The sequence below is a fragment of the Cryptomeria japonica genome, chromosome 9 (assembly GCF_030272615.1).
Source record: "Cryptomeria japonica chromosome 9, Sugi_1.0, whole genome shotgun sequence".
Taxonomy (NCBI): Eukaryota; Viridiplantae; Streptophyta; class Pinopsida; order Cupressales; family Cupressaceae; genus Cryptomeria; species Cryptomeria japonica.
In genome coordinates this window covers 75625331-75647686 of record NC_081413.1, presented here as the reverse complement: position 1 = coordinate 75647686, position 22356 = coordinate 75625331, and the positions used below count along the sequence as shown (strand labels likewise).

Here is a 22356-nt window from a genome sequence, read left to right as displayed (position 1 = left end):
TGGACATCTTGTCTTGGAGAAGTTTTTATTAGCATATTCATATTTGCATATTTGCTGTTACCGGCAAATAGGTCCAGGGTTACACCGACAGGTTTATCTTTTCCAAAACAGCACGACATGTTATGGAGATGATTAATTATTGTTGTAAATGCATTAAGCCAGCTTGTTGAATCGGTTATTACATCAGATATTGTATTGTTTATAAAATGATTTTATTGTAATATCTTGTAGAGCTAACCTACTAAAATTGGTCTTAGGTTATGGTATAAATGTAAGGTCTTAATTATAAGATTGAATGTGGAATGCAAAATAGATTTGAGGGAAGGTATATGCAAGATTAAGTAGAGCTATACACGCAGACATCATTTGAAGGTGAAGCTAGGTTTTTATGAAAGTATATCAGAACTACACTAGTACTGAATCAAGCATATGAAGATGCTACTTTAAGCAGTACATTACTATTGGATTTAACCATCCAATTGTAGTTAGTGTGACTCTCATTTGTGATTGAGCAGTGAGCTCTAGGTGCTTGGCCTTTTTGCATGTGCAGATCCCATTTATGTACACTTACTATCTGCAATAGTATCATCTAATTGTGGGTAAGGTTTCCCACCGTGTTTTTTCCCCTTACATGGTTTCCATGTACAAATATTGGTGTTATGTGTTGTGGATGACTTTGTGTTTTTTTTTCATGCATTATTCTTTGCTGGTATTACATTTATCTGTTAAAATTATCCACTGGTATAACAGACTAGTTCACTGGTATTAAGTAATAATTTGGTTAAGTTGTTTTGGCTAAAATAATATTAGTCAACTGATTCACCCCCCCCTCTCAGTTGCCTCCGGGACCTAACAATCTCTCTCCCTCCCCCCTAATCTCTTTCCCCCTCCCCCCTCTCTCCCCTAATCTCTCTCTTTGTCCCCTCTCACCCAAATTATCTCTCCCCCTACCCCCCCTCCCATCTCTCTGTCTCTGTCTCTGTCTATCTATCTGTCTGTTTGTCTCTCTCTCTCTCTCTCTCTCTCTCCATCTCCCCTAATCTTTATCTCTTTCCCCCTTTCCCCTAATATCTCTCTCTCTCTCTCTCTCCCCCCCCCTCTCTCTCTCTCTCTAAAATATGAGTACTAAAATTGGATATCAGATTTTATCAGATATCTGATTTCTGCCACTCCGATTAATGTGGCAACAGTAAAAAAAAAGCGGCAACGGGAATATTTTTTGTGACCAAAAATTTATATATTAAAATCAGATATTCGATATAATAGGATATTTGATTTTTGTAAATAAAAAAGAGCCTTGTGGGCCATTTTGTGGATTCCAGTGGACCACATTCTTCACATTCTATTTTCTATCAACAATCATGAGTTTTTAGATAGGTTGAGACAAATTGTTCTTTTGAGAGATTCTTAAATTTATATCTTACATCGTCAATCATTTAGGAGCATCTTTGTGGAGGTAAATGGGGAGTAGTAGTCATCGGTAGGCTAAACACAAAAGAAAACTTTAAAGTGACCAAATTGAAGTGCATAGAGAAAGAGATAGAGAAGGTCATAGGAGGAGAAGACAAGGTATGTTAAATATTGCTAATGTTACTTCAAGTGAAGAGGAAATTGAATTTGAAAATGTTGAACAAGTTATTGAAAATGAAAATTTAGATTTTGAAAGTGAAAATGTTGAACATGTAAGTGAAAATGTTGAACGTGTTGAAAGTGATAATGAAAATGCTCAACTTGATGTGAGAATGGAAAGTAAAAATTTGGGAGTTGACAATGAAGGTGTCCATAATTTTAGTGTAAATATGAAATTTTTTGACATTGGAGGTGAAAATGTAGAAAATTTTGACATAGGAGGTGAACATATGGAAAATTTTGATATTGGAGGTGAAAATGTAGAAAACTTTGACATTGAAGGTGGAATTGCTCAACCAAGTGAACAATATGTAACACCTAATTACTTCAGAAATGAAGACCCTCTCATGGATGAAAGAGAAATGCCAAATCCAAAACCTTCAAGAACCCCAAAATGGTTACTTGAAATTGATGAGAACATTATTGAGAATCCTGAAGGCAAGAGGTCAACAAGAACCATTCGATTGTGGGCTACACAACTATTCAACCAAAATTTTAAAAATAAGAGATTGACCAAGAAATGCCAACTTTTTGTTCAATTGCTAAAGATGATAAATATGAGACCATTGCTAAAAAAATTGAAGATTCACATGAACAAGAAGATGGAGAGAAATTCTATTATTGCCAAAAATCTATTTGATGCTCTCAATTCTATTGGAAAGAATACCAAGGAAAGAGATAAGAGAGTCACTCGAAGAGTGATTACAACTTCTTTAGTAAGCTATCAATTGAGGAAGGCTTGTCAAATGATATAAACTTGTATTGATTTGAACATAAACCATAAAAAATTGGATAAAGAACTTGCATGAAGACAAAGTCTTGACGATCCACTTCAACATGATACATGGCTTTTGGTGGGAGGCTTCCATGTGTTGATAGAATGTTGACTGACTATGTGAAGGAGGAGATTCAACAATTTTGGCTCTCTAATTCTAGAGTATCACCCAATGTAAAGGACATTTTGAAATTAAGAATCAGCAACCGAGACCACACACCACATCCCAAACATTTCTTGGAATCAAGCCAAACAATGTACATTTTTTTTTGTGAAGTACATCCAACTTTGCAAATATCACAAATGACCTTTGAATCTTTGAAGCCATTTTATTGTGTGCCTCTTTGTTGGCATTATAACAAACAAAAAGAAGGTTGGCATTCCAATTACAATGAGAGATTGTTGACATTCCAATAAGGATATTGAGAAGGTTGTTGATGATTATGGATATAACTGATTAAAGATGTTTTATTATCTTGATATTATTATTTTGTCATTGATGTCAAGAAATTGATTTTCTAATTCAGTATGATGTTGCCATATCTTAAGAAGTATGATTTGATGAGTATAAAGATGTTGGTAAAAGACACAAAAAGAATATGATGAATAAGGGGATAAGTTATTCAATGGGCAACTATTACCAAGTTAGACAAAGATGAGATCATGATGTTTAGATTGTTTTGATATCCTACATATGCTATTGTTTGAAAGGTTAATACTATACTATGTTACCGAGCAAAGAACCTAGTTGGTAAACCCTAAGGAACCTAGTCGGTAAACCCTAAGGTTATCGCTATCAGTTAATGAAGGCAGAATGTCTACCGAGTGAAGTTTAGTATTTATCGAGTTACAACCGAGCTATAACAGAATGCATTAAATGTTTACATGTGATATTTAATGAAGGAAGCTAATGAGCTGGAGTGAATTAAATGATTGGTAAGCCATGTATGAAGATTGTTAAAGAATCTATGGTAAAGAAAGATCGGCAGGAAGATCTATAGCTCAAATTGAACCGCAATACCCTAACACAAGTTCCAAGGTGAAAATGCAAGTTCCAAGGTGGGGTAAAACATTTTCAGATCGAAGGATACATTGAACTTGGACAAGATTGAAGATCTGATGGCTATGATTGATCATGGGAAATGTGATCAAGAAGATTAAGTGGTTGGAAGATTGTTTATAAATAGGAAACTGTTGATAAACAATGTATGTGGGCAAGTGTATGGAGCACAAAAGCTTGAAGACCTGTTTTGATAATAGAGTATATAGCCCAGCAGAGGAACAAAATAAGTCCTATGAATTGATTGTATTGAGCAAATAAGAATCTGCTTCAACATTTTTAGATGTGAAGTTGCAGACATATTTTTATTACTGTTATTTTGAGAAGTAGCAAAAAATCTCTTAACTGAGTGGACTTAACAGTCTTATTTGTAAAATCCTCTAGCAAGGTGACATTCTTATTGAGTGTTTGAAATCCTTTAACAAGGTCACTTCTAACAAAGTGAAGATCCTAATAGATCTGAGGGAAATCCCTTAACCGGTTCACATCTAGCAATGTGTTTGTAATCTTTAACATGATTTGCTTTTAACCAAGCATACTCTAGAAGAGTATATTTCTTAGTGGGTCCAAAATCCCGCAGTGGTTTTTCCCTATTTGGGTTTCCATGTTAAATTTGGTGTTATGAGGTTTATATTGTTCATATGCTTTTGAGTTTGCATGTTTGACAGTTTTGGTTATATGACTGACATATATGTTACCGAGGTTGAATTTGATATTTTTATGGATGATTAAGTTTGTATGATTCACCCCCCCTCTCATCTTGTTGGCTATTGAATCTATACTTACATTAAGTATCAGGACTATCATTTGGTATCAGAGCTTTGGACTCTGGAAGAAAAGTTTAAAGGCACTTGAGTTAAAGATCCAAAGATGTATAAGAGGGATGCATCAAAGCTGAATAAGTCAAGTTTCTCTACATGACAGAAAAGGATGAAGTTGGATCTATCAGGAATTCAAGAATATGTTGTCTATTATCTGGAGAATTATTTCATCACACCGAGCACCTATCCATTGACAATGGAAGAGATAAAGGCAAAGCAAGAACATATTCAAGCAATGATTGAAATAACATCTGCATTGACCGACTCAGAGTTTAATGATCTAGAAGGATGTACTGATGCAAAGGCAATGTGGACTAATCTCATATCTATATATGGAGGAGATGAACATGTTCAAAGAGCAAAAGTGGATAGTTTAAGAGGACAACTTGAATCTATGAGGATGAATGAAGGTGAGAACATAACCCAGTATAGTACAAGACTAAAGGAGATTGTAAATCAAATCAAAGGAGTAGGAGGAACTATTGAAGAAAAGGATGTAACAAGTAAGTTGTTAAGAACCCTTCTACCTGCTTATGGAATTTGAGTCTCTGCAATCAATGAATTGAGGTCTGTACCCAATATGCCAGTTTCTTTAGATGCTACTATTGGTAAGCTACATGCATTTGAGTTAAGTAACTTTGATAATAGTGGGTCATCAGTAAATAAAGTTGAATCTGCATTCAGTTCTTTTCATATTGATGAAACTGATGATTACAATGATAGAAAGTATAAGTACTCTGAAGGGAATCACAGTGGAGCAAGTGAAAGATTTCACAAAAACATGGAGGAGGTACACAAACTGTATGAGGAAATCAGAAAGCAAGAAGAGTTTGAGGCACTATTAGCCAGAAGGCTACCAAGAGGAAAAGGTAAGTATAAAGGAAAACTACCTTTAAAATGTTTCAATTGTGATAAGATAAGACATATGGCTTCTAATTGTCCTAACAAAGAATCTAGTGAAAAGAGAGATTACCAAGATGACAGACAGAAAGATAATCATTACAGAGGACACCGAGACTTCAGGAGAAGAGATAAAAAGACATGCCTAATAGCTGATGAGGAATCTAATGATGATAAATTAGATGAAACTGATACAGAGGAAGTTATTTATGTGGATATTAAAAATGGATCAGATGAAGAAAGGTATGAAGAAAAAGCTTTAATATCTCATATAAATACTAATGATTCTTGGATCATAGATAGTGGTTTCTCACATCACATGATAGGTGATAAACACAAGTTTATTAAATTAGATGATTATGATGGAGGCTATGTAAGATTTGGTAATGATGCACCATGTCTGGTAAGAGGTAAAGGATCCATAACACTTCTTGACAATGCTAAATGTAATGATGTTTATTGGGTTGAAGGTTTGAAATACAATTTGTTGAGTGTAGCACAACTAAACAACATAGGTTACCGAATAGAGTTTGAAAAAGGAATTGTCAAAGTTCATGACAAGCATGGAAAATTAGCTGCTACCAGGACACAAACAAGAGGTAATACATTTCATCTTGACTCAACTCGGAATAAATGTCTATATGCAAGAATAGATGATACCTGGTTATGGCATAAAAGGTTTTGTCATGTTAATTTTGATAATCTGATCAAAATAAGTAAGAAGCACTGAGTAAGAGGTCTACCGAGTCTTGAAAAAACTGAGAATGCTATGTGCTGAGGATGCTAGATGCGTAAGATGACAAGATCAAAATTTACAAGTAAGTCCTACACTTCTAAGGGAATTTTAGATCTTGTGCATACTGATCTTTGTGGTCCTATTAAAGTTCAGAGTTATTATGGTGATAAATATTTCATATTATTTGTGGATGATTACTCAAGGATGATGTCAGTAATGTTTTTAAAAGAAAAATCAGAAGCTTTTCAAATGTTTAAATGGTACAAGGTTAGAGTTGAAAATGAAACAGGAAGAGTTCAACTTATTTTGCAATGATCATGGTATAAAAAGAAAAGTCTCTGCACCGAGAACTCCACAACAGAATGGGATAGCTGAGAGAAGGAACAGATCTATTGTGGATTGTGCTAGAACCTTGATGATTGAAAAGAAAGTTCCACAAACATTTTGGAGAGAAGCAATAAGCATAGCTATTTACACCTTGAACCAAGTTCAATTGAAGAAAGGTACTTTGAAGACACCATATGAGATCTGGTATGACAAGAAACCTAATGTAAGTTATTTTAAATTCTTTGGGAGTAGATGCTATGTTCATAAAGATGATAGAAATGGCAAGTTTGATCAGAAAAGTGAAGAAGGAATGTTTCTAGGTTATTCTTCTAGAAGCAAATCATTTAAATGTCTAATCAAATCATCTAACAAAATAGTAGAAAGTGCAAATGTGAAAATTGATGAATTTGCAGAAAGAAATGATGAAGGAAACTCCAAAGAACCAGAAGATTATGAAGGATTTGTCTATGTGCAATCGAGAAGTCCTACCGAGATAATTATTGAAGAAAATGAAGAAAATATCCAGTTATCGAGTGATGAAGAAGATCATATAGAGCCTACCAAGCCTGTATTAGCCAAGTATGTCAGAAGACATCATGCACCAAGTCAGATTATAGGAGATAAGGATGATCCAGTGATGACAAGGAACAAACTGAGACAAAACACATGTTTGATATTTGAATTTAAACTGAGAATAGTGAAAGAGGCATTTAACAGTGAAGATTGGATATATGCTATGATAGAAGAGATTGATCAAATCAAGAAGAATGACACATGGACACTGGTCCCAAGACCGAAGGACAAAAATGTAATCAGTACAAAGTGGATCTTCAGAAACAAGCTAAATGAAAAGGTTGAGGTCATTTGGAATAAAGCAAGACTAGTTTGCAAAGGTTATGCCCAAGAAGAAGGAATTGATTATGGTGAGACTTTTGCACTTGTGGCAAGACTTGAAGGAGTAAGAACATTGTTGGCATATGCTACTTACAAGAACTTCAAGGTATATCAAATGGATGTCAAATCTGCATTTCTGAATGGTATATTAGAAGAAGAAGTTTTCATTGAACAACCTGAAGGATTTGTTGAAGGAGAAAATAATGATCAGGTATGTAAATTGAACAAAGCTTTATATGGTCTAAAACAAGCACCTAGAGCATGGTATGAGAGATTGCACTCATATTTGATCAAAATTGGCTTTATAAGAACAAGTGAAAACAACAATATTTACATGAAGAATAATGAAAATGGAATACTGATCTTAGCCATATTTGTTGATGATATTATCTTTAGTGGAAATGACTCTCTATGCAAGAACTTTGGAAATGAAATGAATAAAGAATTTGAGATGTCATTAATCGGTGAGATAAAATATTTTATAGGTCTGTAGATACTGCAAATGAAAGATGAGATTTTCATTACCCAAACCAAGTACATAAAGGAAATCTTGAAGAAATTTGGAATGGAGGATTCAAAACCAATAAGTACACTGGTAAACGTAACTAAAGAAATGCAATGATCAGATCCAAAGACATCAAATCAATACTAACAAAACCAAGAGTTTAAAATATGATAGGGAATAGTGTGAGCTGTCCTGAAATAAAATATTTTATTTTTAATTTCAAATAAAACATAATTACTCAGCCATTTAATGTTATTAATAAGTGTTTAATTTATGAAAGAGATAAATGGTTGGCCACAAGTACATGAGTTAGTAAATGCACACAAATAAGTGAATTTGATATTCAAAACTATCTACAATGAATTCAATTCTTGTCCATTAGTCATTCATGTTTGCAATAAGCATCTTTCTTTGTTTTTCTTAATATTTATTCATAGTTATGTGCATATTTCACAGTCTATAATTAGGATATCAATTGCTATGGCTAAACACTAGCATGATGTTTGTGTTGTGGTATAGATGCGTGGAAACATAATTATGGGATTGTTATATTATAGAGATCATAAATCTAGATATCACATATTAGTTCTAGCTCTTCTTGGATTGATTCTAAAGTTGACATACAGTCATAAAGCCATTATTAGCAGATCTATCCATTTCTAGTAAAGACAATTGAGAAAGTCATTTTGATATTGAGAGTTTCTTATCTGTTTACCTATTGATCATTATTAAGCCATAATATTTAGGTCTATTTATCTCTCTTGCAAAACCTCTGTAAGTGTCCTAGATTGTCCCTACTACTCACTCTTCAATGAAATAGTGGAGTTCTAAAGATTTGTTGTACATGATGGTGTTGAACGTATCAACAAGGCTATCATGTAAGGCATGTTCAAGCTTCCACTTGTACAACTTACAACAAATGATTTGTTGATAGAAGAAATTCTTGAAATAGGAATACAATTGAAAGACAAGTAAGTACATACAAACCTCCCCAGTTGAAAGTAAAATTTGTGTATAAAAAGAATACATTGAATCCCAATCCATCAACACAATAGAGATACCGATGGAGACTTAATTGGATGTATCATGTCACACCAAAGTTGTTAGAGTATGCTAAGCTAGTACATAATGTTTCCTAAAGTGTCATTAGTATTTTACCTAGATCATTATCTACCAAAACTAACTATAGTAATCCTTTTGAGGATTCATTTCATGGTGCCAGATCTTCATTTAGTTCCAATTCTTGTTGGAGAAAAGAATAGTTATTTCTTGAGGTAGATGAATATCACATCAACAAAGGACAAGACCCTTTCTAGAATATAACAAATTCTACTCCAACAAAAGATCATGGGGGTTTCACTAGAGATATTGAATAAGAGATAGACTTCTACTGCTACATTAAAAGCATTGGCATGTTCTTCATTTATTGATGTAAACTCTCTGTGATGCTACCACAACCAACAAAGGTGTAAAAAGTTGTTTGCAATGCATGGATTTTTAGGATTGTCCTCTGAGAAAATAGAATTAAAGTATGGAAGTAGGATATGCCAGCTCCTAAGGGAATCTTGATGAAAAATAACTATAAAATATTGGGGCAAGCTTATATACAAAAACTCATGCTTCCTGATGGGTTTATGTACAGAAATAAGCATGAATTAAGTGGTAAAGGGGCTTTTGGAAACAAGAGGGATAGAGAGGCAGTGGAAGTGAAAACTTCTGGTGTTGTGTCTGCTCCATCTCAAAATGGGAATGGTGAAGGTGTTGTAAGAGGAGCTAAGAAGGGTGTTGGAAGAAGTGGGGGTGTTTACATTCCCCCATTTAAGCTGGCTCAAATGATGAAAGATGTGGAAGACAAGAGTAGTGTGGAATACCAACGCATGACATGGGATGCCCTTCAGAAGAGTATCAATAGGTTAGTAAACAAGGTAAATGCATCTAACATCAAGAACATCATTCTAGAGTTGTTTGCAGATAATCTCAACCATGGGAGGGGTCTATTTTGTAGGTCTTGTATGAAATCCCAATTGGCATCTCCTGGATTTACATATGTTTTTGTTGTGTTGGTTGTTGTGGTAAATACAAAATTTCCTAAAGTTGGCAATCTGCTTTTGCAAAGAATTATTTTGTAGCTTAAGAGGGCATACAAATGCAATGACAAGCACATGTTGATAGCAGTAGCCAAATTCATAGCTCATTTAGTGAATCAACAAGTTGCACATGAGATCATTGCCTTGGAACTTCTCACCCTTTTACTAGAGAACCCCACAGATGACAATGTAGAGGTTGCTGTTGGGTTCGTGAAAGAATATGGTTCTTTGTTGCAAGACCTTTCACCCAAAGGTCTCTATGGGATTTTTGATAGATTTAGGGGTATTCTCCATGAGGGGGAAATTGACATGTGTTTATTTCCCTTCAAGCGTTCTTCCTTGAATTCTAATGCCATTTCATAGTGGATTCATCTTTTGCAGGAGGAGATGCACATGAGGATGTGCTAGAGGTGACTACTATTGATAAGATACCATCATTTCCTGGATCTTCTCGTATTGCTAGTACAGGAACATTGCAGGCCACATTGGTGGTGAGCGACGAAGAAATGCATCCCTTAAAGATACAAAAGGTTCCAGTTACTTTAAAATTATTATTATATATATTCTAATTGTAATTTACTTTATGATCACTCATTTTGGACTAATGATCCCATGAATTTTTTGTAGGCAATGATATTTTCTATAAACATCCTAGTGACATTACATTGGAGATATTTGGGCCCACCATACGTAGAAGGTGGTACATCGTATGTTTACTAATCCTTATCCACTTTTGATTTCATATCATTGCTAGAAAATTTTTCCTTTGATCCATTTCTTGAAGTATAATAAATGTAGATTCAGTTCATTTCTGAATCTAACAGGTTTGTTTTTGCTTTAAAAGGTGGAATGACCAAGAAAAAATGTTAAAAGATGAATTGACAAACCAAATGGTTGAGTGGTTTGGAATTGACACCTTTGACAAAACCAAGCTCCTTGAAAAAGCTGGCACAAATCTAAAGTATGTGAGGGACCAATACAGGACCCATTTGGAGAGGAACCTAAAGCATGAGTGTCCTCCCATGATTCCAGAGAGGGAGTGGAAGGACCTAATTTTGGATGCCAAGGAGAGAATTGAAAGGAAAAAACAAGGTACGGGATACTATTAAGAATGTAATTATGTACTAATTAATTACTCTTTATATTTATATAATCTAACATATTTCAAAAATTTTATAGACTGAGTGACACATCAAATGCAACCAAGGCAAGGCAAGAAAAGCATGGGCAACACAAACTCGGCTCTGGTGGTTACATGAAACTTGCTGCATGAATTGTAAGTATCTCATATAAACAAAATATTGCATCAAAATATTAATAAATTGCAAATGTTTTTTTTTATGCAAAATTCACGATACCAAGCAAAAATGCAGGGCTCTGAATTCAATAGAGCGCCCACAGAAGATGACAAGAGAATTGCCTACCAGCAAGGCTATTCAGCTGTGGCTGATCGGCTATGAGAATTGAGTGGGCATACACAACATTCAAGTGCATTCATCACATAGGTAAATATGGTAAATGGAAGTTGTTTCAAATTGAATACTTTACCAATAATTTAATTGATATTGAGTTCCAACATAAAGTGACTATATTTGTTTTAAATAAGCAAACAATGATAACAATGTGCATGTCATTGGAATGCAGCCTACGAATTGTGAAACACCACCTACACATGAAGGTCTGGATGTGCATCCCAGTATTTGAGGTATTCATTTTCTATTCAAATTTATTTATTTATCTATTAATACAAGTATATATATCTTAATTTGTAATTAGAGTAGTAATTAATGTAATCTTTGTTGTTAATATTTTAGAGCATGTAGTCAGTGGTGAGCAAGTGGAGCATGATCTGGGCACACAACCTCAAGAACATGATGTTCCCCACTCGGGTAAAGAGGACCACTATTATTGCTTTAAACAAATATAATTGCAATTGATGTTCAATATTAATGTAACCTTTAGTATTTCAACTCCAGATGATCTAGAGGGTGTTCAACATGTTGAGGTTGAGGCTACATAAAATGATGTGGCCCCATTAGGTAAAGAGCACGACAATTATGTTCTATAAATTAATGAAATACTTGTAACAATAATAATTATTTTTTTTGAATTTAACCCATTTCTTTGTTATTGCAGAGGACCCCCCTTCGCTTTAGTGTCCTCGTCTTGAATATAGGACTAGGCATACATTGAGATCATGAGCAATTGGTGAAACATCTGCAGAGGGGGGAAATGATGAAGAAACTGATGTTCCACTTAGTCTTTTCATAGCTTCAAAGAAAAAACAAAGAAAGAAATGATTGTAATCTAACTAATTTGATAATGACTAATTTTTATGTGTTAGTGAATGTAATTATGTGCTAATTAATGGTTATGGATGATATGTGTTAATTAATATTGATGAGTGTTGCGTGTTAATTAATGTTAATCAATGTTATGTGATAATGAACGTTATGTGATATTAATGAATGAATGCTATATTTTATTAATGGTAGAAATAATTAACGAATGAATGTTATAAGATGTTAACGGGGAATTTAAAGTGATGTTAAGGGCCGGGAGGGGGGAGGGGCCAAATGAGCTTCCACCTTCACGTGGTTGGCCCTATTAAGTAGAGAATATTAAATTATTCTCGAAACCAAGCGAAGCTCAATAAGGTAACACACTTTTCAATATTTCATTATGTTGCATAGTTAATCTTATTGAATAATGTATATTGAATCTTAATTGCATGGTGCAAGTGGAGCCAAAATGAACAACAACACCATAATTTGCTGGGTATAATGAGCTCCCATATTGTCTTGTCTGTACATGAACAATATGAGTTGCTTCTAGTGTTGATATCCAAGGTAGGACTACAAAAGTTATGAATATGCCTCATCCTTGTAAATTTTTTTATTACTTGTAAGTAATGAATATGCCTCATCCTTGTAAGTTTTTTTATTACTTGTAAGTCATGAATATTGCTCTTTAGTTGATTAAAATTAAATGAAAATCTTTAATGAATACACAAAACTATATACATATGTAGGCGCACCATGGTTGAGATGGTCCAACTCCCTAGTCTCACTCTACAACTAAGCTCATGCCATATCTAAATCAAAGACATCTCAAATACATGGTTGGTGGAAAGTTGGAAAATGCCATTTTCATACATAAGAAAAACATACACAATTGGGCAAAATCACCAAGAGAATGGTAAAAAGTGTGTTTGAGATTGTATCATGGATGCAAAAAATCTCTTCATTAATCCTTGACAAATGATTGCTATAATACTTGTTTAGACTTCTCGTGTCATTTGTTGCACTTCTTCACTATTTTGGACTGAGTTTCAACTATGAATTTGCCTTGACTTATGACTATACCTAGCTTTGTCCTATCTTTGTAAGCTTCCTCTTTGAATTGTGGTTGTAGCTTTGATAATACCTTTTTAATGTTGCACTATTTGTAAGGAGGACTACTCCTAATGCATGTTGCAAATTGTGTTCTAGTGATTGAGACTAACCTAATGCATCTCAGAATGGCATAAATTGCTAGGATGGAGATATAGCAGATGAGTTCAAGATTGTTGTTGTAGAAATTATTCGATTTCTATGCTTGAAATTTATGTATATACACTATTCATAGTCTACTCTATATTTCCTACTCAGCTACTCCTATTGCTTTAAAATGAAATGTGAACTGATTAAATGTATTCTATAGATGACCAGTGCCTTTCTTCGCTGTTTGGGCTACAGAGTCTTTATATTTCTTTAGGACTTATTGTGTAAACTTATGAGACAATTTTTAAACCCACCACCTCTCGATGAGTCTGTCAGTTACATTATTACCAAGTGCTGTGGCTTTTCGGCATATAACTAATAACCAACATTTTTTGTTCAACAAATTGGAAGATAAAAAAATAGAGTATTGTCATCTCCTCATCGATACCTATCTAGTATCCATTGGTCCCTTTTTATGTCGAACAAACCTTGGGCTTCGGTGACTTCCTTTAGTTTTCCATCGAAATGCTTTTTCCATCGATATCACTATGGTCCTTCGATGAATGGGTCTATTGTCTCACCGAAGCCCCTTTTATCCTCTCTTTCTCATCTTCCACCAATAAAGTTGTATCGATGAAACCTTGTGTATTAGAGACATGCCTTTTAGTCTCCTCAAAACTCATATTCTCATCAAAATCTTTTTGTTGTTTGCCAGGTTTCATGTCGAAGAGACTTTGGACTTTGGTGACTTCTTTTGTCCTCCCATCGAAACTCATATCCTTATCGATATCATTCATCGATGTATTTTCTTCTATTTTATCGATATCACTTTTTCGATGAGAATTATTCTTTTGGTGAATCTTCTTTATCTTGCATCGATGATATTGTTTCTTCGAAAGCCTTTTCTCATTGGTGGGGGCCACCTCTACTTTCTTCAATACCTTTTGTTGGTGGGACCTGTTGTGTGAGGCCTCACCTCAACTCAGTCTGACATTTCAGTGGTTTTTATATTGAGACTATTATGGATACTTTATTTTGATGCATTTTGGAATTTAGAACTTATATGATTTCAGGATTTGGATAACATTGCTATATATTGATGATTTATTTATATGCTTTATGAGATAGAACACTACATGATTTTTGAATAAGATGAAATTGTGGTGATAAAGGTCATTATTGAATTTGCAATACTTTACTATGATAATAGAATTATGATGTATGTTTAAGTTTATGAGAATTAGGATGAATTGCTTCTGTGAAATTGCTTGGATAAAAGATGTATTTAATTTGTTCAGATGTAAATTGTACGCAAGTGATGACGTGTATTATTATTCCTATGAATTATATTATATGTGGATATTTGAAAGTTACTAATGTGTAAATTGAGATGCGCAGGAAGTTATCCATGTAACCATGGAAATATTATGGAGAACCAAACCTAGACCTATGTATGTTCATAAGCCAGGGTTTGTCTATTTGGAGAGACAACACCCCGTTTGTGTTGTATTTTATTCGTAATAGTATATGATGCATGTGTGTTAAGTGTTATTTAATTGATTTGTGTAAAATCCACAAGAGACGATTTCATGTATTAAATTGTAAAAGTGTTTTCTTTGTGTCACTTGACACGTGTGGATTTAAGTTTGAATTTTTATTTTTGTCTCTTGGTGGGAAAGTGTTCAACTATAGCTTTTTCAATTAATGTAACGTGATGTCATAAATACCTTGGGTAAAGAATCTTTGGGGTGGTCAACATAGGTTTGACCCGAAAGTAAACTTCAGAGGGGTTTAAAAAGGGTTAAATGAACACCTAGGGGTAATTTAATAGGGTTTCCTAGAGCCCATAAGGTATGCCTAAAGGTTATGGGTAATTTAAGGCAAGTTTCTACTCCCAAGTGACCTTTTAGACACCCTAAATATTGACTTTTCTAAGTTGTGCGAAAATTGAAATTAGAAGATTGAACCTAGTTGTAAACTTTCCTTTTTGAATGAGAGTTCCCTTTCCCATTCTATCTTACCTTCCTCTTTAGTTTTTAGAAACTTGTGAGAACTCTCACAATGGGCTTCTTAAGCAAGAATTAGAAAATTTGTGGGTAATCACCCACTCTCCATTTTTGGAGATAAGAGAAATTTTTGAAAAGAATAGAATAGATTTGGAATAGAGAATTTTGGCTAAGGGTAGAAGGAGAAGAACCATGGATTTGGGTAGCTTATCCTCAACAAAACTAACCTACCTTTGGGCAGATTAAGGTTGGTTGTATTCTTTTTAAAATGGCTTCTTTTTGCATGTGTTTGAAAGTATGTTGGTTTAAAAGCTTTGCTTCCTTGTATGTCCTTTTGGGAATTTCATTTGGTATTTTGTACTATGTTTTATGTGTGTTTTGGGAGTCATCAAGACCTCTTACTCTTGGGAGAGAGGAGGATCTTGTGGGTGGTAGAAGTGACAACCCTCGAGTGAGAGACTCTCGTTATGAGAGCGATCACAAGGGATTTTTGTGTGACCCTTGCTGCATGGCCTGTTTGTGCAATGGGGGTCATGAGGAGGGAAATAAGGCTAGAATGCCTTGGGGGGCATAAGGAATAAGGGGTTGCAATTCTTGATGTATTTGGTGTGCCATGAGGTGGCTACATGTTTTCCATACTTGCAGTTCTCCTCAGGGTATTGGTCCACTACCACCCTTAAAAAGGTCATCACCAAAGTGTGGTGCAGTGTAGCCAGGATGGGAGTGTGTTTGAATTTGTGTGCATTCTGTCCCCTTGTGTTTGCATGTTTGTTTCCCATCTAGGGCTTGGTTCTCTGAGTTCGGGGTTGGCTACCAGTTAGCCTAGGCTAGGAGGTGAGCACTCCATGGTCATAGTTTTGATTTACATTATAGGGTTGTCAGAAGAAAAGAGTAGGACAAGTGGAAGGTTGCAGGAGTTATTGGTTGCAGGAAATTTATTTGTAAATGTAATTTTTATTTAAAAAAAAAAAAGGGGGGTCCTCACTTATTGGAAATGAGAGATCCATTGTATAGTGATAAAAGTGTTATCTTGAAATACGTTTTCTCAAAAAAAAAAGAGAAGTTGTATTATTTTAGTATGCTATCTATTGCATAAAGGAATTGTGCATTTATAAATTTAGAAGTTTTTTTTTCCAAAGTTCAAAATGTTATATCTGATGTGTTTTTTTTATTTAATTGCAAAGCAAGAAAGTTATTTAATTCTTATGCATTCTAAAAAAAATAAAGAAAAGGAGAAATAATGAGATTAGTGTTGCATGAATATTATAGGCTACATATAAATCATTTAAATTCTATTTTCTGTAAATGCACTTTAGGACATAATAGTTTCTGGAAAATTATCTTTTCATTTATTTCAGAAATTAGTATCTAGATAGATAGTTTACCTAGTAAATGTAAAATTTTAACTTGTTAAATTTGCTTTGTGAAATTTACTATGATCAGTCAGTTACTTTATGCCCAGGATAATCCAAATCTATCTTTTTATTAATTGCTGTGGATTTTTGCAAAATCTGTAAATCTATTTATTTCAAAAATGATAATCGCAATTCTAATATAGTCTTTATTAAATAAAATTTAGGTTATTTAGTTGCTGGTAAAACTATTAAATCTAGTCATGTATATAGCAGAAGGTAGAAATAAAATACCTGTATAATTATTGCTTAGGAAAAAAATATACCTAGGTTACTATAAATGAATTAGGAAAGTATTAATCCATTTTTTTTTATATATATCTAAAATCAGAATAATGATCACCCAAAAGATAATGTATTTATGCCTGCATGTGTATAAAAATGCTATATATATATATATATATATATATATATATATATATATATATATATATATATATATATATATATATATATATATATATATATATATATATATATATATATATATATATATATATATATATATATATATATATATATATATATATATATATATATATATATATATGTATTTACATTTAAATATATATATATATATATGTATTTATATATATATGTATTTATATATATATAAAAATACATATATATATATATATTTAAATGTAAATACATATATAAATACATATATATATATATTTAAATGTAAATACATATATATATATATACATATATATATATGTATATATATATGTATATATAAAATATATAATTATATTTAAAAAATAAATAAATAACAATTTAAATTTTGTTTCAAATATAATTTTTTTTTTTTTTTTAAATATAATTTTTTTTGTTGGGCTTGGCCCCTGCGGATTACCCCGCAGGGCGGCCCTTTTTCATAGTGGGCGCAGGCTCCCCAGTGGCGGCCGCAACTGCCACTGTGGGCCGCAACCCACAGTTGAAGGCCTTGGCCTCCACTGTGGGCGGCGACCCATAGCGACGGTGCCACCATCTTTGTGGGGAGCAAGCCCCCCCATCGGCCACCTCTGCCATTTTCGGCCGCCCCTTCCACATTTAGCCGCCTCTACCATTTTCGCCGCCACCCGAACTGCGTCCCGCCTCCGCCATGGCCGCCGCCCAGGGGTCATAAATTTGGCCCTATTAATAAGGAAAGGGGTAATAAATAAAAATATATGTATAAAACCCTAGCTCGGATAGGGCTAGGGTAATGATGTTAGATTTAATAAAAAAAATTTAACCTTAGGAGTATTTTATAATGCAAACCTATAACTAGGGTTTGCATGGTTTGGTCTAAATAAATTTAGAAAGAAAATAATACATGGTTTAAATATTAGTTTTCAATATATGTGTTTATATAAATAATTGTAATTATTTATATACACATATATGTAATTAAGAAATAGAAAGTGGTAGTTAAGGAAAATAAGAATTTCTATAAGATTAAATATTTATTTAATGGAGATTATTTTTGGAATAAATAAAAGCAAGTGGGCTTAATCATACCTTAGTTAAATTAATTTGAGCACATCTTAAGTACGGATTAAATTGATTTGAATAGAGGGAGTAAATTTTAGTTTAAAATTTTAAGTAGTAATAAATGACTTAATTAAATAGTTGAAATATTTTAATTTAAGCAGAATATTATTAATTTTCAATGTATTAAATTAACGTTGGGGAAACTAAATTTCGTGGCAACATTACTTATCTAAAGGGGCTAAAATGGAGAATGGAATAATTTTATTTAATTATGACTATTGGAAACTTATAGTACCCTTGTCAAGCGATTCATATCTTTGGATTTAATTTAATCTAATAGAATAAGTTGAAGAGATAAGATAATAATTAATTTGGTATTATTCTTTTGATTTGAATAATTATTTGTTTACTTGTGTTAATGGAATAAAGTAAACTCTAAACTTAGTTAAAACATAACATGTAGGATATTTCAAATTAGTCAAATTGATGTTCTAAGTTATGGTTTTTTTTAAAAAAATTATCCCGTTCTTGCCCTAAATTTTGGGCATGACATGTTGTTCTCAAATTCTGATCCCCTTCTTATCCCCTTTGATGAGAAAGAATAACTCTGTATGTGAATGGAGAAATCAAGGAACAAGAACCTTAGAGAAACATATGACAAGGTTTTAATAACCTTCCACACTTTGAACTTATCCAAAGTTCAGGCGGGTATACCTTATGTGAATACTTTCACACTTTTAAACAAAATCCACAGTAACCATTGTCCAAAAACCAGTGGATCTTATTGCCTTAAACAAAAAACTAAAAAAATATAGGAAAACTTAGACTTATTTTTCAGTGTTGATTCTAAATTATTTTTCAGTGTTGATCCTCAAGAGATTTAGAAAAGAAAACACTAATAGATACTAGTGCCTTATCTAGGCTACAGAGTCATCTATTTTAAACAAGAACTTTAGAATTAAAAATATCCATACATCTCAATCACTTTGGCTTCTACCAACTCCATACATGCCTAAAATGTATAAGAATCCTCCCTTGTTATACTAAACTGTGTTCATCAAATTCAAAGTTCCCAACAAATAACCTACTGATAAAGATATTTCTCGTGTATTTAATTCCCCTCGTCAAGAAGAAAGCTAAGAAACATATCTATAAAGATTGCATTACAATCCCTGTTTAATTGAAATCACCCTAAATTACACAAATCAAACCAGTAAAATATTTGAAAGCATACCAAAAGACAACACAAATTTTAGGCTCAAAGTTAATGGTCTGTATATTTATATTCAATTTGTAAAATCTTACAAAACTTAGATAGTTTTCTATGAAACACTAGAAAAAACGCAGATAAATTTTTGCAGAGTTTCTTTACAAATTCTTGTGATCATTTTTCCTTTATCCTGGTATCCATTTATAACATTATGGATGCATACAAGCTTCAAACATCCCTAAGGAAAATTAGTTACAACCATAGCTTCTTTCAAGAAGCAGTTACAAGTCTTTTTCTATCTCAATGACCTTTTCGGTTGGTAACTCTTCTGCAACATCTTCTAACTATCCCGAAGCATCTTCCAATTGTTCTGGAGCATCTTCCTCTTGCACCGCATACCTTTTGGTCCACTCTTGGAACACATCATCAGTAGGCCATGAGTAGCCAACAATCTTTTTCTCTAACTTAAGTAACCTTTTCCAAGAGTTTCTTATTTTCCTCACCTCTGATTCCAAAAAACCGTAATGTGATTTTATCTTTTCTATCTCCTCAATTGTTTTAACAAATAGAGAGGTGTCATATTTGTTAACAATTTCATTTAACCTCAAAAACAAATTATCTCCCAGCTCATCAAGCCATACCTATTTGTCCTTCAACTGATTTTGGCTGACAAAACCCCTTAGAAATAATTCAAGTTTATGCTCAGTATATTCTTTCCTGTACAAGTTAGCTTTCCTCTCTACATTGGCTCTTCCTTCTGCTAACTTGGTCAAACCTTTTACCAACTCACATGTGGATTTGATAGTAACATCAGATCCTACTTCATCATAGGATGCACACATAAGTTCTAAATCCACTTCTCTTGGCATCCACTTATTCAAAATAGGCTCTCCTCATTTAACTCACACAGAGTGTCTAAAATTATTTTCATATTAGTGTGCACAGTGGGGGCCTCTACTGTATCAACAAAACTCAAAATGGTGGCCTTTAACTTCTCTTTATACTTGCAAACAAGGCTTGAGCCTGTTTCATTTTTTCCAACTCATGTTGAAAAGTCTCAGCTGGTTGAAAACCAGAAGGCATAGGAGAAGGGGGGAATTCTATAATAGGACTGGTAGGTGGAGGTCTTGTTGGAGAAGAGGAGATCTCCAGGTTAGAGGACTCACCTCCTTGGTGTTGTCCTACCAACTGACTTTGAAGTCTAGAAATAATAGTATCCATGTTGGCTACCTCCTTTTTGGCTTCACTATAAGCCTTTAAAATTGTCTCCAACTTGACTTGGAGATAAGCTTTTTCCTTTACTTCTTTCTCTGCTACTGCCACATTAAACTTTGTAGTTTCTAAGACTGTATTGGCAGCTTCTACCACCCCTGTATCATGGACTCTTTTTACTATTATACCTCCTAGAAGATTAGATCCTGAGGTATCTTTCCTTCTTCTACTTTGATCCCTCTTGAGGGACCACATGACCAGAGAAGCATTATCTTTGCTAAATGTCACTCCCTTCATTGGCTTGGTTTCTTTTCTAACTACTTCAAGAACCAATGCATCTGCTATATCCCATTCAGGGAGGATTAGAACACCAGCCTTTGGCACCATCTCTCTTCCAGGTTTAGGAGTGATAGCTTTGAATTCAGCCATCATTTCTTGTTTAACCTCTTCTTCCCTTGAATTTGTATCTTTGTGAGGCTGCTCACTCATTCTCTTTTCACATCTATCCTTGAATTGTTTAATGTTTTGTTTCCATACAAATTGCATGAAAGCCCCTGTTGTGACAAAATTGTTGTCAGCTAGAAACTCTTCACTAGCTTGTTTGACAGTGAGGTCTAATTCCTTTCCTTTTAGCTCACCATCAGTTATATTCATTTTAGCACTAGGTGGCTCTTCTGACATTCCCTCTTGGGTCTCATCATAGATGTATGCAATTTCACCAAGACTCCCTAATTGTAGCAATTATTCGGCCACTACTTGCTCATCTCCTATGTGAATAGGGGATTGAGATGGAGAGTATTGAGGCTCATTAGTTTCAACTTCCTTCCCTACTTTTTGCCTTTAAGGGGAATCTTGAATATGAATGACATCTTCAATGGCCCTTTTTCCTCTTGAAGTGGAAGGCACTGGCATCATCATAGTATATTTAGATTTTTTATGCATCATATAATTACCAAGTGGGATAGCCTTAGAAAAGGTAGGCTTAGCTAAGACCAATTTAGCCCGATCAGGATCATTTTGCATTATAGCCTCCCTTTTTTCTTTTAGGGTTTGCATTAGGTCTTCAAAATAAAGAATTAAGAATTTAAACTTCTCTTCAAAAGGGGTAAAACTAGAAAGAGGGTCATAGCTAGAATCAAATTGATGAATAAAATTAAGTCCTCTTTTGTATGCAACCCACTTCTCCTTTCTTAATTCCTACTCGTCTAAGATGAATTAATTTCTAATTAAATCTTCAGGAAATTGAAATTGGTGAGGCCTACTTTTACATACTGCCCTCTTTCTGAACATGCCATTAAAGAAATCCCCAGGGTCTGTACACCTTGAAACTGCAGTTGACAACATATATGGCTTAAAGAATTCTTCAAAGTATTTCCAGCCACCTTTGGTAATTACAAAATGATGGGCCATGGTAATAGTTGGGAAAATGGTCCCTTTACCCCTATTGGTCAGCTCGGCCTCTTGTACTCCTCCAATCTGTCTCAACACTTTTGCAATCCCTATCTTCAATGGGACCTGATAGGGCAGTAGATAGGGGGTTCCTCTTAAGCCATATACTCATAAAAATAGTAGAAATAGGGTACAAATACATGTCTCCCCAGTTGTGAATAATCTTGATATCTTCTGCAAACTCTTTAGGCCTAAGGAATTCCAAAAGAGCCTTAGGAATCCTAGGGTTTTTTGCACATAAAAGAACTCTAATCTTAGATGCAAAGCATCTATCAAACTTCAGAAAACTAGCATCCTCTCTATCCCAAGATAGAACAGTGCTCCAAAGTTGCACAGGCATCTCCTCTTTATCTTTAACCTTGACCAAATCTA

The 22356-nt window shown here is 33.8% G+C and overlaps 1 protein-coding gene across 1 annotated transcript in view; it reads right to left on the bottom strand.

The window, feature by feature from the left end:
- The window catches only part of LOC131030200 (PTI1-like tyrosine-protein kinase At3g15890), a 73340-nt gene extending 55671 nt beyond the window's left edge, over positions 1-17669 (bottom strand). The window contains exon 1 of the mRNA XM_059211478.1: positions 17494-17669. Coding sequence (XP_059067461.1) covers positions 17494-17669 — 176 coding nt within the window. The remainder of the gene's footprint in view (positions 1-17493) is intronic.
- Positions 17670-22356: the final 4687 nt, after the last annotated feature.